The sequence below is a fragment of the Pinus tabuliformis genome, chromosome 6 (genome assembly GCF_031772625.1).
Source record: "Pinus tabuliformis cultivar Carrire ecotype Pingquan chromosome 6, CPIR1, whole genome shotgun sequence".
Lineage (NCBI taxonomy): Eukaryota > Viridiplantae > Streptophyta > Pinopsida > Pinales > Pinaceae > Pinus > Pinus tabuliformis.
In genome coordinates, this window is record NC_142292.1 from 1,381,359,584 (window position 1) to 1,381,376,329 (window position 16,746).

The following is a 16,746-nucleotide window of genomic DNA, read 5'->3' on the forward strand; positions in this document are numbered from 1 at the left end:
TTGAACAAAAAAAAAAAAAATATGTATGGGCATAGGTACTAACACCAATAATGCACCTATAAATCAAATAGAGAAAACCATCATAAAGCTTTATCCACTGAGAATACATGCAAGCAATGCACCTGATTGAGCTCGGAACTCAAACAACTGACTTTGGCCAAAATCATGTAATCTCTGCATATTTGAAACACTTTCCTTGGCTGCTCGCAGCTGTTCTTGTAGGAGCATCTCCCTGCAATTCAGCAGTATCTAGATATTATTATTAAACAACATAGATACCAATGTAACCCCAATGAAAATAAAGCATCTACTCTTTCTATACGTCCATAGGTCTCAGAAACATTTTAGCTTGACGTGACAAATATATAAATGTTCTCATGACTTCTCTATATAACCTTTCTTTCAAAACCTCCAAAGTTTTCTGGTTCTCTTCAGCCAAGGTTCGCTGTTTGATCTCTACAATTTCCTTCACCTTCTCTTCCATCTGGTACATGGCAAATCAAGGACTATTGTCAGAATCTTGAATATCTTTGCAAACTCTTAAGGTTTATTTGGTCAATGCCATCAAAAGAAAAACCTGGCAATGCATGTAACATTTGAGTAAGGGAAAATAGAAAACACGCATGAAAACGAATAAAAGTGAATAACCTACATGAGTTATGATGCCGGATAACACTTGCTGTACATAAATATTCTATATAGGTTGTTCTGTTCCATAGTTAAGATTTCAAATTGGACTTGAATGATTTCCAACCAAGCGAAGATGATTTTAGCTAAATGCTACATTAGTCCAAACTATTTCATGTTCCATTAAAAAATAGAAAAGGTTAAGAAAAAATGCCTTCTTAGAAGGTCTCAATAGAATATCAGCTTCTCTGAGGCCATTTCAGTAACTATTAAAAAATCATCTTCATGTTATAGGTAAAATACAGTTGGGAGATTATTGTAGTTCTTTAAAAGTAATTGTAAATTCTTTAGGTTAATACAGTGAAATTTTTTCTGGCTTTAGATCTGTGCTTAGAGATAAAGCTCAACATTTTCAAAATAGATAAATTTGTTTTGTAGATGCCATAAAATATGGTGAGTCTTGTTTCCCAGATGACAAAGTATTATGAAAGAGAAATGGGGAAGAAAGGCCAAATGGTAGAGATATCAAGATAAGATAATTTTATTGTTGTCCACAAGTGACCAAAGTAGTGTTAATTTTTCGTCAATTGTTCTATGCTGCAACTATTATTTCAACAATATCCAATAGCATCCAATTTAACAATTTCCACTTCTTTAATTTAATCGATGACAGTAGACTCTAGAGCAATAGTAGATAGAACAATTATTCAAATGCACAATGAAAGACAGCCAAGAGACAAGAGACACAATATTTGGTCAATGACAAGGGAAAAACCCCACAAGGCAGAAAACCCTTTGCAGTTCTTCTTTTATTAGATTGTCTTCAAATGTTCAGCAGAGAGAGTACATCATCCAAGAGTCAAAGTCAAACTTTGACTAGCCAATACCCAAAATCAATATCCTATATCCAGTCAAGTCAAAATGCCATGATATTTGACATTTGTCAAGTTAGAGACAAAAGAGTAAACAAAAGTCAACTGTAATTTTGTCCAAGTCAACAGCAGTGAAGTCAGCCCTAACCAGTCAACAGTCAATGGTCCAAACAGCCCTTTAGGATCTCAGTAAACAACAGTCAAACTTGGCCTAAAATGCTAGTCAAAGTCAACCCGCAACAGCCAGTCAAACTTGGTCAAAGTCTGCACTTGTTCCTGCGGTCAGCCCTGAAGTCAACGCCAGTCAAACTATCCAAATTTCCTCAATCTGTGTGCCAGTCAATTCGGCCTCAAGAAATTGGAAGAATGCCAGTCAAAGCAAGTCAAATAATGAGGTCAAACTTGGTCAAAGATAGCCCAAACCACCAGCGGAAAAAGTCAACGCAGAAAAACAGATTTTGTCTCCAAGACCTTCGCACATGTGGAAGAAGAAGAGCTGCTTCAGATTGTACGAAACAATCAAATCTTGAGAGAGAGAAGATATGTTGGGAGTTGATGAAGTGCCAAATGAGGAGGACTCAACTTGTATTTATATGCAACTTGAGGGGTGCCATCTTATCATTGAGATGTGTCATTTGACCCAAGGCCAACCTTGACAATTTTGTACTTGTGGGCTTCACCTCAAAAATCCACTTTTCCTTATCCAAATTGAGTGCTTCAAAAGTCAATTTTGGTCCTCTCGAAAAGAGGAATTTAATGCAATGGTTGGATTTTGTCACTGAGCTGTCAAATTAACACTCCCTCTCAGCTTGGGAGAAATTCCAACTGAATCATGTGATCATCATATGTATCTCGTCATGTCATGTACATCCCTACTCATCTTTGCTTATCTCTGCTCATCTCATGTTGAGCAGTCTCGAATGTAAAGAATAATTGCTACAAGGGAGCTCCAACTACCACCCTGTCTCTATCAGTAATTTTCCTAACGGAAATATTAAGTGAAAAACAAAAATATGCACTATAACAACAACTAGGAAATTCAACACATATGCAGGAAATCACAACACAAGGAAATGCACCAAAACTCTGAGCTATTTTATTTATTTCCAAGCAAATAGAGTACAAATGAGTATGAAAGAGGAACCTGAGCTTGTTACAGCAAGCAAATCCAAACCCAGTTGATGATCAAGCAGCCCAAATGTCAAATGAGCTCCCCACCATGATTTTGTGCTAGCCCAAAAAATTATTGCCACTGCCACTGTAGGTGAACTGATATTTTGGCCCTCAAATCTGCTCCAAAAATTCTGCAAAATTAAATGTGGGCTCTCCACACCAACGCCAACAAAACCCAAAAATATCTCACGGACCCAAGTGGTGGAAATGGTCCTAGGTTAAATTGCGTCCTCCTCCAACAATTTATGTTGCTAACTACTGAATGGAACTAGGAATTCTGCCCTCGGAAGTGCTCAGAAATTCTATAAAATTAATCCTAGCCTCCTCTCACCAAACCCACTAAAACCCATAATGGGTTTGGGATGAATCCACCAACCCCCGGTGACCACCAACAAGTGTAAATTGCTCAATTTGGCCAGAAAACGCCCTACAGTTTAGATACTGCTGAATTTGGCCCAAATCTCCCTCCAATAAATCCTCCCTAACCCCTGCAAATTTCTCCCCTCAATCACCAAGCAGATCCCAACTTGAATGCTCCCCAAATTTTGAATCTCTACAAGTGCACAGACGTTGCGAGTAAACCCCTGTGCAGGCCCTGGAATAGATAAATTTGATCCTCCAAAATGCAGCACTCTCGGTCCTACAAATCCCTAAGGAAAAACTCGTCCTCCCTATGGATAATCCTTTGCAAATTCTCTGGCCAAAACTCCATTGTCTGTTAGCTTCTCTCAGCCCCTTCGAATTTCCTTCTGCGCCCTAAGAGAAGCACGCTCCAGCTAGAAATAGTATGCAATGCAGCTCCTAGAGAAGCCCTGAGATGGACTCCTTCTTACTCCCCTACGGTGACACTCGAAGTTCACCGAAGGTAGAGGTGGAATTTCGTTTGGAATTCCTGGTGCTAAACTACACTTTTCTTCTTGTGCTAAACAGCACCAAGAGAAGATGAAAGGTGAAATGTAATAGTCAAAAGATGATTAGCAAATGAGTCCATCCTCCTTTTACAATTTCACCCCATGCTTCTAGACTCCTTTTTTAATTATTGTTTATTGGTAGGGGACATTTTCCACTAAGTGACTTTTGCCTCCATTTTAATTAAATAATAGTTTGCCACCAATCTCCAATAAAATAGTACTTGCCCCCTTTCTCCAAAATAATATTTATCTCTTTACTTAATATCAGCAAAATTAGGCAAAATTATCATGCTCACAAAATTGGAAATTTTACAATCCTCCCAGCCAAAAATTGTTTGTCCTCCAGCAATGCCATAACAAGCGCCCCCTATGCCTGCTAATCACTACTATCATCACCAATAATACCAAGGTCCCAAATGTGTCATTGATTCAACCCCGATCTATGCATTGTCTGATCATGAAGGAACCTCTCAATACCAGGATCCCAAGGCATCCTAATCAATGTGAAGCACCCCTTCCTCCACTCACCGTCCAACCAGGTATAAGCTCCAGAAGCTCTCTGCATACTATCAATAAGTAGAGCATCATGATAATGTAGGACTTTCTCCAACTCTCCATGAAGTTGCCCTACCCAATAGTCAACCTCATGCACACTAAGAGTAAACTCCTGAAGATACAGCCCAATCCCTGTGGGGACGAAGTCTCTCATGCATGTGCTCCTCCCGATATCCTCCTGCTAACCAACCTGCCATGTTGATGAAGTCCCCCACACCATCAGTGAGTCACTGAAGCCCAACTAAAAATCTAAGTGATCTCCCCCTATGGCAGCCAACTCATCCCTAATGGTCGTTGAGTTGTCTAGTATTGCAATGCTCGGGTCCCAAGCTCATGTCAAAAAAGCAACACCATGTTGTCATTGCACCACTCTGACTCGAATAGGTTGCTTATCGTGTGCACACTACAGACTCCTCCCCTGAAACCTGGAGGTAAAATATCGACGAAGGCCAAGCTCATCCTGCCCAGGTGTCTCTATGATGTCAATATCTACCCACCCATCGCTAATCTCGATCCTGAGCTGCAACTGAAGAAGCCTACCTCGCCAAACAATGGAGGCGTCAGTGATCCCTCATGTGTCAACCCCAAAGTGAGCTAAATCACCCTCTACTATGGTCCTGCTTTTCACGAGATGGACTGGCCTATCATCCAACTGAATCCCTGGATCGCCTAGCCAGACCTACTGTGACATAGCTCTAACAACTGTCAGGATCCGTCTGTTGCTCGTCCCTATTCGCTTCATGCAACCGACATATAGGCCCCATATATCATGAACTAATTTGATGCATGTTAAACTGCCTTGTGTCTGCCACTATTACTGATGACTGTTGGAAGCCACATGTGCCAAATATCTATCCCCTTAAGACAGCCAATAGATGGGTATGTGATACTTGAAATCGATTCAGTGTATGCGGACCCGTCTTGCTCCTGCCAACCAACACCACTGAGTCTGCCATCCACACTCTTGATAATGTGCCAATACAATGTCTAGAGGTTGGACACATACTGGAAAGTTGCCTCAGCCATACACGGTATCCTCTGCTCATGCATGGTCCTGACATGCCCTATGGGAAGAGTGACACATATCTCCCTCGTGACCAACGCCCCAGGCGTAGGCTCACTGCTGAACGATATGCCACCCCTGCAGATGATCACCTCATCCCCCAACCTGTGGTTGTCAACTTGTGCATTGACCCAATGCCACCGCTAAGAAGTCTCTCCCCCAGTGCGTTGAGTGTCATCCTAATATCTCAGGTGAGCTCCCTGTCCCTTGTTGCTCGCGCCCAGAGTATCAAAGGACAACGGCCAAATCATCTGTGCCTGTGAGTGATGTATAAGAGGGACAAGCGTGTGAGTCCCCATGGATACCATCGAGTATCGCTCATCTGCATCCCTGTCAATCCTCGGTGAACTACACCCAAAGGTATGCCTGGTGTCTCCATCCATAAGTCTCCTTGGAGGCAACCCTCCAAGACCTCGTTGTGCAACACCATATGCCCCTGCATCCCACCGAATATCCATGTACTCCTATACCTAGCACTGTACCCTGTAGCCTATCCCTATACACCACTAGATACCCCGTGCTACTGCTATACCATCCTGTACCGCCTCGTATCCTGCCTGTGTCACTATACCTGGCACTCCCCACGTGTACTCGATGCGATGTGAGTCGCTCAATGCAAACCAACATGCTACATCAAACAACCACGCATCTCCATGCTCCTCTGCAGGCCACTGCTCATCATTGCATACCTCCATACAACACTAGATGCTAGGGTCTAAAATTGGGTTTGTATGCATTGGGTTGCATCCCTCTGCATAACACTGGCCTCTGTGGCATATCCTTGTGCACCCCTGGGTACCACTGCCTATTGTCATACCATCCTGTATCATATGCCATCCCGCATGTGCTAACGCATCCACCACTCTACTAGTAAGCCCTCCATGATGTGTGCTACATCTCCCCATCTGCCCTGAAAGACCTAAGCAGCCCGACTCCTCACATGCCAACGGGAATGACACTACTGTGTCAATCCTCAGTGGCTCCGGAGTCCAATATACCAATGACAGAGCATTGTCTCCATGTAATGCCCTTTCTAGTGGCCTGTCGATGCTACCTCCTCCTACCAACTCCTGCCAAGGTAGGTTAATCACTCTGTAACTCCACACATACTCAATATGCCAAGACAACTCATGACATTTGTTTGCTCCCCTGTCAAACCATCCTGTCACTAGTGTTGTCTGAGGCTCTGATGGAGATCTGACATTGTGTTTGCACCCAAACATTGGATCCATCACGCAGCTACTAACATCACCTACCGGCTCTATGATGTGATGGGAAATCCCACCTAGATCCCAACAACAATCTGGCCCTCGAGTCCCTCTAGTAATCCATGGCCTCTGCTGAAATGTGACCATGGATGTATCCAACCACCTAGCCTGCGCCATCGGGTACCAACTCAGTACCTCTCGCCATCCAATCCCAAAGGAGGGAACGAATGTACAATCCCCTGTGGAAGGAACAAGCCCTCCAAGCTGATGTGGTGTCATACTTAGCTCATGTCGCTCAACCCTGCTAACCTAGTTATCCCCCTGGGTATGTCTAGACAACTCTGTCTCCCTCAATCCAATATGTAAGGGTGGACTAATAACGTTGTAGATCATGTCAGTGTGCCTTTGAAATGAACTATGCTAAAATCCCAACATGTGGTCTCTATGCTGCCCCTCATCAATGGCTAGCCCAAAGAATGGTTGCACATCCTCCTCCATCATGGACTCAACATGAGCCTCCAACTGCTCCTCCATAGACAACCCAGCACGCAAGACATGCTCGCCAATCAGCTATAGGTGACTATTGTCCAGTAACTCTGGCATAGATCTAGATGCCTCTATACCTATCGGCTCCTCGTCAACGGTGGAGATGTCTCCCGACACCTCATCAACCTGTGGTGCGCTGCTATCACTTGAGAACTCGGTCACAACCCCGAATACCTCAGCAACGAATGGCATCTCATCAACAGGTGTATGCTCAACTATCTCCTTGCCAACCATGGCCCCTTCAACTACTCCTTTTGCCTTAATCCTCCTCATCATTCCTGCATAATTCCACTAAATTCCCACTCATTTGTGCATGTCTCTTAGGTCACAAAACTCCCAAAAAGAGGGACACTTGAATGCCATGTCCCAATTATTGGTATGCCCTCCAATTTGTTGTCAATAACTCCACATCAGTGGCAATCATGTCTTGCCATCTTGATGCATTATCCATAATTTTGGGCATAGCGGATTTGTTGTATAATTGAGAACGGTCCTAATTCCCAATTGTGGTTTGGATTAGTTGCTTCCCCACATCAATCATCATTTGTTGCATCCTAATCACCTCATTCAAGGTTACTACCATGTTGTTCGATTTTAACCTTCTTTGGATCCCACGATTTCTTTTTCTTTTTTTCTTTTCTTTTTTTCTTTTTTTTATTTTGGTCTTGTCGTAGGATGAAGGGCTTCCCACAGGCTAAGCCAAGATTATGGCTTTGATACCATTGTAATATTCCTAACGGAAATATTAAGTGAATAATAAAAACATGCACTATAACAACAACTAGGAAATCACAACACGAGCAAATGCACCAAAACTCTAAGCCATTTTATTTATTTCCGAGCAAATAGAGTACAAATGAGTATGAAAGAGGAACCTGGGCTTTCTACAACGAGCAAATCCAAACCCAGTTGATGATCAAGCAAACCAAATGTCAGATGAGCTCCCCACCATGATTTTGTGCTAGCCCAGAAAATTATTGCCACTGCAATTGTAGGTGAACTGAGATTTTGGCCCTCAAATCTACTCCAAAACTTCTGCAAAATTAAATGTGGGCTCTCCACACCAGCTCCAACAAAACCCATATATATCTCACAGACCCAAGAGGTGGAAATGGTCCTGGGGTAAATCACGCCCTCCTCCAATAATTTATGTTGCTAACTGTTGAATGGAACTATGAATTCTGCCCTCAAAAGTGCTCAAAAAATTCTATAAAATTAATCCTATCCTCCTCTCACCAAACCCACAAAAACCAAGAAAGGGTTTGCGCTGAATCCACCAACCCCCGAAGACCCCCAACAAGTGTAAATTGCTCAAATTGGCCAGAAAATGCCCTACAGTTTAGATACTGTTGAATTTGGCCCAAATCTCCCTCCAATAAATCCTCCCTAACTCCTGTAAATTTCTCCCCTCAATCAACAAGCAGAACCCAGTGCAAATGCTCCCCAAATTTTGAATCTCTGCAAGTGCATAGATGCTACGAGTAAACCCTTGCGCAGGCCCTAGAATAGATAAATTCGGTCCTCCAAAATGCAGCACTCTCAGCCCTGCAAAACCCCAAGGAAAAACTCATCCTCCCCATGGATAATTCTCTGCAAATTCTCTAGCCAAAACACCATTGTCTGCTAGTTTCTCTCAGCCCCTTCAAATTTCCTTTTGTGCTCTGAGAAAAGCACACTCCAACTAGAAATAGTATGCAATGTAGCTCCTAGAGAAACCCTGAGATGGACTCCTTACTCCCCTAGGGTGACACTCAAAGTTCACCGAAGGTAGAGGTGGAATTCTGCTTGGAATTCCTGGTGCTAAACAACACTTTTCTTCTTGTGCTAAACAGCCCCAAGAGAAGATGAAAGGTGAAATGTAATAGTCAAAAGATGATTAGCAAATGAGTCCATCCTCCTTTTATAATTTCTCCCCATGCTTCTAGACTCCTTTTTTAATTATTATTTTATTGGTGGGGGTCATTTTCCACTAAGTGACTTTTGCCTCCATTTTAATTAAATAATAATTTGCCACCAATCTCCAATAAAATAATACACGCCACCTTTCTCCAAAATAATATTTACCCCTTTACTTAATATCACCAAAATTAGGAAAAATTCCTATGCTCACAAAATTGGAGATATTACAATCACCATCGAGGAGACTCTGCTACCACCCGGAATCATCATCATCATCCTCGTCATCGAGGAACCATGGCTACCACCCGGAACCAAAGACAATGGGTGAGACCAACCTACCCCAATGCGTAGGGATCACACTCTATCCCAAAGTCCCTAACAATAGGTGAGATCAACTTTCTGGTAAGGATCACGCTCTACCCTATTTTCCCTGATCATCCATCTTAACCCTAAAGAGTCATATGGTAGATCACTTGCATCCACCAACTTGGGTGAGATCCACCTATTACAAGGGGTAGGGATCACACTCTATCCAAAGTCCCTCAACCCATTGGCCAGATGGGAGAGGCTATCCTACAAAGTGGGCAGGACACTAACTAGGGCATACTCTGACTAGGGGATATCCCAGGTCTCAACATCCTACTGGTTAGAGGTCTCTCATCCCCAGGATCCCTATAGCTCCATTCCTCACCTTGGGAGCTCAACCAAGGGGGAAGAGCACTACTTAGTGTTCACCATCATCCATGACCCTTATTTGAAAGGGTCATCTCAACCAATCCAAGCTGCTCTCTGAAGACCAAGAACTTCCCTTTCGACAAAGCCTTGGTAAGGATTTCGGCTATTTGCTCATCTGTCGAATGTGGACGAGTCTTACAGCTCCTCTCTACACCATGTCACAAATGTAATGATATCCGATCTCTATATGTTTAGAATTGTTGTGGAACACAGGATTCTCTGACAAACAAATCCCACTCTTGTTGTCGTAATAGATGATTGTCATGTCCAGAACTTGCTCAAATAGCTCTCCAAAGAGCTTCCTCAACCAAACGGCTTCACAACTCACCAGGTTGGCTGCAATATACTCAGCCTCAGCAGTGCTAAGGGCTATGGGTTTCTGCTTCCTACTCATCCACGATATCATGGCAGATCCCAGACTAAAATAGCATCTGAAAGTACTCTTCCTGTCGACAACACTGTCACCCCAATCTGCATTTGTATATCAATGTAGTCTAACATCTCCAATGGCATATCTCAATCCAAGGTTAACAATTCCATCTAGATATCTCAATATGTGCTTGGCAGCAACCCAATGTACATGGTGAGGCTCGGTCATAAAGTAGCTCAAAGTGTTAACTGCAAAGCATATGTCAGGGCAAGTGTTCACGAGGAACATCAGAGCACCAACTAGTTGTCTATACTCCGAGGGGTTTGCTAGGTCCGGTCCAACAACCTCTCCACACAACTTGAAATTCATCACCATAGGTATAGGCAAGAACTTGCACTCAACCATGCCAAATATCTCTAGCAGTTTCACAACATATTTTCCTTGTGAAAGGAAAATCTCACACAACTTTTGCCATACTTCTAGTCCCAGGAAATATGCATCAAACCAAGGTCTTTCATCTTGAATTCAGAAGTCAACTCCCTCTTAGATTCGAAAATGAGAGGGTTTGCAATTGTCAAGAACAAGTCATCAACATACAATACCAAATTGAGAGGCATACCTTGGATTGTTTAATTAGTCCAAAAGGCATCCTCAAATATTCAAAAGTACCCCATGGTGTGGCGAATCTAGTTTTAGGACTATATTCCTTCTTCACCATGACTTGGTTGTATCCTGAAAATCCATCCAACAAAGACATCATTCTCGCTCCTGTTACCCTTTGTAATAAAGTTTCCATGTTAGGCAAAGGGTAATTGTCATTTTCACAGGCTAAATTAAGATTTCAAAAGTCTACACATAGCCTGATTGATCCATTCTCCTTTCTTACAATAACCAAGTTTGAGCACCATGTGGAGTGCCTAGTGTGAGCTATGATTTTAGCTTGGAGCATCTTTTGTAACTCCTTTGGAACCAAGGGGGCTAACTTAGGATTTCTTTGCCTAAGTTTTTGCCTAGAGGGCTTGGCTTCTCATCTTTTAGAGGGATAGTTTGTTCCATAAAATCTTCCCTATATCCTTTTATCTCATCATATGAGAAGGCCAAAACATCCCTATATTATTAAAGTAAATCTACCAATTTTCTTTGTTCCTCATCAATGGTACCCTTCCCTATCTTCATAATCTTTGAATCTTGAGGGGTACCAATGTTTCCTTCAAGGAATTCCCCTTGGTTGATTTTCTTATCTTTTTTACTCTTCACAGCATCATGCCTTTCAAACATTTGTTCCATGGCTACATGATCCCTAGGAGTGGGATTTGATACTTTGTTACACTCCACATAGTTGCAAACTTCCTCTTTTTAGCCAACCTTGTGTTGATTTGGGGTAGCATCGGATGTGCTCTAGCCACGAAATTTGGTGGAGAGGTTGGGGCACATGAGATCTCTAATACCCAGAAAGGGTTTGGGCAGATTCTAAACAAATCAGGAGATATTAAAATGATTACTATTTTTAATGGAATCCCTAAGTCTAAACTTAGGGAAAATAAAATATTAATGTGTATTAATATGAATCTGTGTTAGAATGGTCCAAAAGACATGGATCAAGCCAGATCTAATCTTAGTCATTGATTAGGGACTTAATCTTGGCCGTTGAGATATCAACAAGAAAAGTATAAGAAGAGGCTTGAGGGTCACTTGGAGAAGTACACCAGATGATTAGTCATTCTATTCTCTAGAGAGGGGTTTGCTAAGAGAGATAGAATCAGTGATCGGGAGAGCAACTGAGGGGCATTGAGTACAGAGAAACAGAGAAGGCAGAGATCGTGCAGGGAGAACAACATAGCAGCCAAGGAGGGTGACACAGAGCCAGCAAGGGCTCACGCAGGGCCACGCAAAGATAGCCAAGTACTGCGCAGAGCAACAGAGAGGCCAGCGCAGCTGACGTAGAGGCTCCTAGAGCTGACGCAGGGCCTCCTGGGGCTGACGCAGGGCCTCCTGGGGCTGACGTAGGGCCAGCGTGAGATAGAGAGGGGCTGACACAGTCCAATTTGGGTAGACGCGGGGGTTGCAGAGCAGTTTTGTGCTGAGGAGCTGTCGGAAGGGTTTTTCGAGGGTTTCAGCAAGGAGATTTCTCTCAAACTGTGAGGTATAGCTGCTAAGGAAATTCTCTGTTAGGTAGGCTAGTTTCGGCACCCAGATTGTACTCTGATATTGCTTAATAAGAAAACCCTCAAATCGCTGCACCGATTTTCTCGCATTGGGTTTTTCCGAGGACATTGGTCCAAAAATAATGGTGTCATGTGGTGTGTTTGTTCTTGTTTCTTTTAGTTGTTGATCTGTAATATGTTGAGAATGCACTGGTGTTTATTTTCAGTATTTACTTTGTAAATAACTTGTTAAAGAAAAATAACAAGTAGGTAGGAATAAATCAGAAAAAGTGCATGAAAGGGTTTCTAAACTAAGTAGAGTTAGAAACTTCAACATGGTATCAGAGACTGATTGCAAATCACAGGAGGATTAAAAGACATCAACCGAGCAGAGCAATAGCAGTAGAAAACAGTTGTCCCGAGGTGACAGAAGTTATTTCTAGCAGCGCAGAAGCCAAGGAAGTGTGACGCAGAGCCAACCAAAGCCACGCAGAAGAAGTCGAGAACTGCGCAAAGCCTCAGAGAGGCCAGCGTTGCTGATGCAGAGGGCCAGAGAGCTGACACAGACCCATCTGGGGTGACACAGAGCCAGCGTGGGGCAGAGAGGGGCTGACGCAGTTCACAGAGAGGCAGTTGCTAGAGTCTAGAAGGCTGCAGAAATATTGTAGAGTGGAGTTGGTGAGGTACTGTAGTCAGAACAATACCTGACAGAACAGGGCCAGAGGAGTTGTTACCGAGGGTTTCTAGCCGAGGAACCTGGATCAGCAGTGTAGTTGCACAAGACGATCAGAGTAGGGGACATCTCGACAAGCGGCAAAAGGATTTCCAGGAGGGAAATCAGGACTCAAAGGGAGTCCAGAAGAGAACTTCCAGACGGGAAGTAGAGACTTAGAGGAGTCGAACAGAGAACTTCCAGGAGGGAAGTAGAGGAGCATCATGGCACTACACGGGGTAAGAGACTAGGATAGACTGGACGGAGCATCTAACTTCGCAGTCTGAAACGCTAGAATCTTATCAATGCTTGACAGGAATCGTGTCAAGAACTTCGCCTTGAAGGTTATAGATGTCCCAGTCGAACCCAATGAAAATGAAAGGTACGAAGAGGCGATGGCGAGGGCCAAGTGCATTATCCTTGACGGGGTCAAGGATCATGTGGTACCACATATAGCCGAGAAGGAAACGGCAATTGAGATTGGGAGGCTCTCAAGAACCTGTACCAACATACTTTTGTGCAGAGAAGAATGCTGCTCGAGAACCAGATGAGGTCGTATCAAATGAAGAAGGGTCAATCGATTGACACCTTCCTCGGAGGACTAAATGAGATCCCAGACCAGTTGACTGCTAGAGGAGCAACACCGGATCAAGAGCTTATGGTGAGGACAGCCCTGAATGATGTCTCAAAAGATTGAGAAGTGTTTGTCCAGAGCATCCTGGGCAGATGGACTCTCCCACCTTAGGACGAGATGTGGGCAGCTCTTCGCCAGGAAGAGATCAGACAGCTGTCGAAGATTAGTAGCAGCAACAAAGGGATCAAGGTCAAGCAGGAGGAGGAGGATGTGGCCATAGCATCTAAGGGAAAGCAGGAGAAGCGGAAGAAGAAAGATCTCTCCAAAATCAAGTGCTTCCACTGTGGGGAGATGGGTCATTATGTGACCAAGTGCCCAAGGAAGAAGAGTAAGGGAGAGTCTTTCGAGACTAAGGCAGCACGAACACGGGCAGAGAAGGAATTTTTGACAAACAATGATTGTGCCATGAATGCACACGCAACACTTGAACGGAAGTGGGGAGACATCGAGTTGTAATCAGACGGACTACAGGCAATGAGGGGCAGGATCTTTGAGGTACCCAACCTCTTGGATTAGACCTCGCTACGAGAGCCCCGTCGAGGAGTAGCAGGACTAGCTGAGTGGGTAGAGACGGATGCGGATGGAGTGGCAGAGAGAGCTACAGTGCAGGAGTCCCGAGACAGCGCGAGGCTAGCAGGATGCAGCAGTGCGAGAGGCACATAAGTGTTGCACCAGTGCAGGACGGCACAAAGAGGTGTGCAACGATGCGACAGCGCAAAGGTCAAAGAGGGAGCACTTGTCAACGGCAGAGGGAGCTTCAGCATCATGAGGGTCTCTAGCCCAATATGGAGGTCAGTTGGAGGATCAGTTACTTACTTCTCAGTAACAAAGTTGCAGTGCAGTAGTGGGCAGCATGATGCAACATGATGAGAGGAGGTGCAGTACAGATGCAGTGTTGGGAGAAAGGTCCAGCAGCAGCACGGATGCAGAGGGAGTTGTCGTACGGATGCGACAGTGGCAGTGTCAAAACCATGGCCAGCAGTACAAGAGGCAGTAGTGCAGAGGATGGTGGGCAAGAAGGCCTAGGATCAGCACAGGTATCGATGTCGAATGATCAGAGTAATACTTAGTGAGGAGTATTGCTAGAGCAAAGTCCTCACTAAGAGGGAGTGTTGATTTGGGGTACCATCGGATGTGCTCTAGCCATGAAATTTGGTGGAGAGGTTGGGGCACATGAGATCTCCAATACCCAGAAAGGGTTTGGGCAAATTCTAAACAGATCAAGAGATATTAAAGTAATTAATATTCTTAATGGAGTCCCTAAGTCTAAACTTAGGGAAAATAAAACATTATGTGTATTAATATGGATCGGTGTTAGAATGGTCCAAAAGACATGGATCAGGCCAGATCTAATCTTAACCATTGATTAGAGACTTAATCTCGGCCGTTGAGATATCAACATGAAAAGTATAAGAAGAGGCTTGAGGGTCACTTGGAGAAGTACACCAGAAGATCAATCATTCTATTCTCTAGAGTGGGGTTTGCTAAGAGAGAGAGAATCAGTGATCGAGAAAGCAGTTGAGGGGCATTGAGTACAGAGAAATAGAGAAGGCAAAGATTGTGCAGGGAGAGGAGCGCAACAGCCAAGGAGGGTGACGCAGAGCCAACAAGGGCTCACGCAAGGCCACGCAAAGGCATCCAAGTACTGCGTAGAGCACCAAAGGGGCCAGCGCAGCTGACGGAGAGGCTCCCAGAGCTGACGCAGGGCCTCCTGAGGCTGACGCAGGCCTAGAAAGGTTGACGCAGGGCCTCCTGTGGCTGACGCAGTCCAGTTTGGGCAGACGCAGGGGTTGTAGAGCAGTTTTGTGCTGAGGAGCTGTCGGAAGGGTTTTCCCGGGGTTTCAGCCAGGAGATTTCTCTCAAACTGTGAGGTATAGCTACTAAGGAAATTCTCTGTTGGGTAGGCCAGTTTCGGCACCCAGATTGTACTCTGATATTTCTTAATAAGAAAACCCTCAGATAGTTGCACTGGTTTTCCCGCATTAGGTTTTTCCGGGGATATTTATCCAAAAATAATGGTGTCATGTGGTGTGTTTGTTCTTTTTTCTTTTAGTTGTTGATCTGCAACATGTTGAGAATGCAATGGTGTTTATTTTCAGTATTTACTTTGTAAATAACTTGTTAAAGAAAAATAACAAGTAGGTAGGAATAAATCAGAAAAAGTGCATTAAGGGTTTCTAAACTAAGTAGAGTTAGAAACTTCAACACCTTGAAATCTGAAAATTCCTCCATATTATTCAAAAATCTAATCACTTGGCTTTCATCATTGAAGATTTGTCAATACTCAATATTGTCAGGAACTGATAAAAATAACTTCCATCTTAATATTGTCATCCGTCAAGTTCTCCCCAACCTGTAAAGTAGATACAGCAACATCTAGCTCATCAACTTGCCTATTTCCTTCCCTTGGAATTGTTTGAAGATCCAATGCATCAAAATACTCCATATTATCCCAAACAACATTGTGATACTTCTTTAATATATCATTCTTACAAGCAAATTGATTCTTTACTTGAAAAATGACTAAATCAAAATCTCCTTTGATACTAAGCATTTTAATTTTCAAGTCCTTTGCCAATTCTAGACCTAGCAACAAAGCTTCATATTCTCCTACATTGCTAGTTGCATCAAATTCCAATATATAGGCAAACTTGAATATATGACCAAGGGGAGAGGTAAGGACAATTCCAACACCCTTACCAAACTTTGAATGGGCACCATCAAAATTCATGTGCCAAATCCAATCCTTCTTACTTTCCACTTCCTTCTCCAAATGAGCAATAGAGTTAGCCAAGATAGCATAATTTTCTAAATCATCAGATTCATACACAATTTCATTACAAGGCTTCTTGGGATTCTCCACATGATACTTTTTCTCCAACTCCCTATCCAATCTAACCATGATGCCCTCACTATTAGGGATGGTAGCATAACTTAGATCCATTTGTAAACTAACCCCTATATCAGCTCCCCACTTTCTAGACAACAACATACACTAATCATTAGGCACATCAATTACCACAATATCCATGCTGATCATAATATCAGGATGTAATGCCCGGTGGACTTGAAGATCCTTTATCAAACCACAAACTTCAATAATTTTTTGTTGAACTAGGTTCTCTCTTTAGAATTGTATTTGAGTCATAATGAAATGTACTTATTGAAAGAAAGAAAAAGATTTTTTATTGTTATTGTTATGACTTATTAAAGCATGGGTTTCATGCTTGGGTCATCATGTTTTAGGTCAAAGTCCCCATTGAGGACTTCTAGGTTTTGTCTTCGATCATTAGAGTC

The 16,746-nt window shown here is 43.2% G+C and overlaps 1 protein-coding gene across 1 annotated transcript in view; it reads right to left on the bottom strand.

The window, feature by feature from the left end:
* LOC149263774 (protein CASP) overlaps positions 1 to 16,746 on the bottom strand; it is a 339,103-nt gene that overhangs the window by 254,573 nt on the left and 67,784 nt on the right. Inside the window, exons 5-6 of the mRNA XM_089426687.1 lie at positions 396 to 484; positions 123 to 232 (exon numbers count right to left, since the gene is read on the bottom strand). Of these exons, the coding sequence (XP_089282813.1) occupies positions 123 to 232; positions 396 to 484 (199 nt within the window). The remainder of the gene's footprint in view (positions 1 to 122; positions 233 to 395; positions 485 to 16,746) is intronic.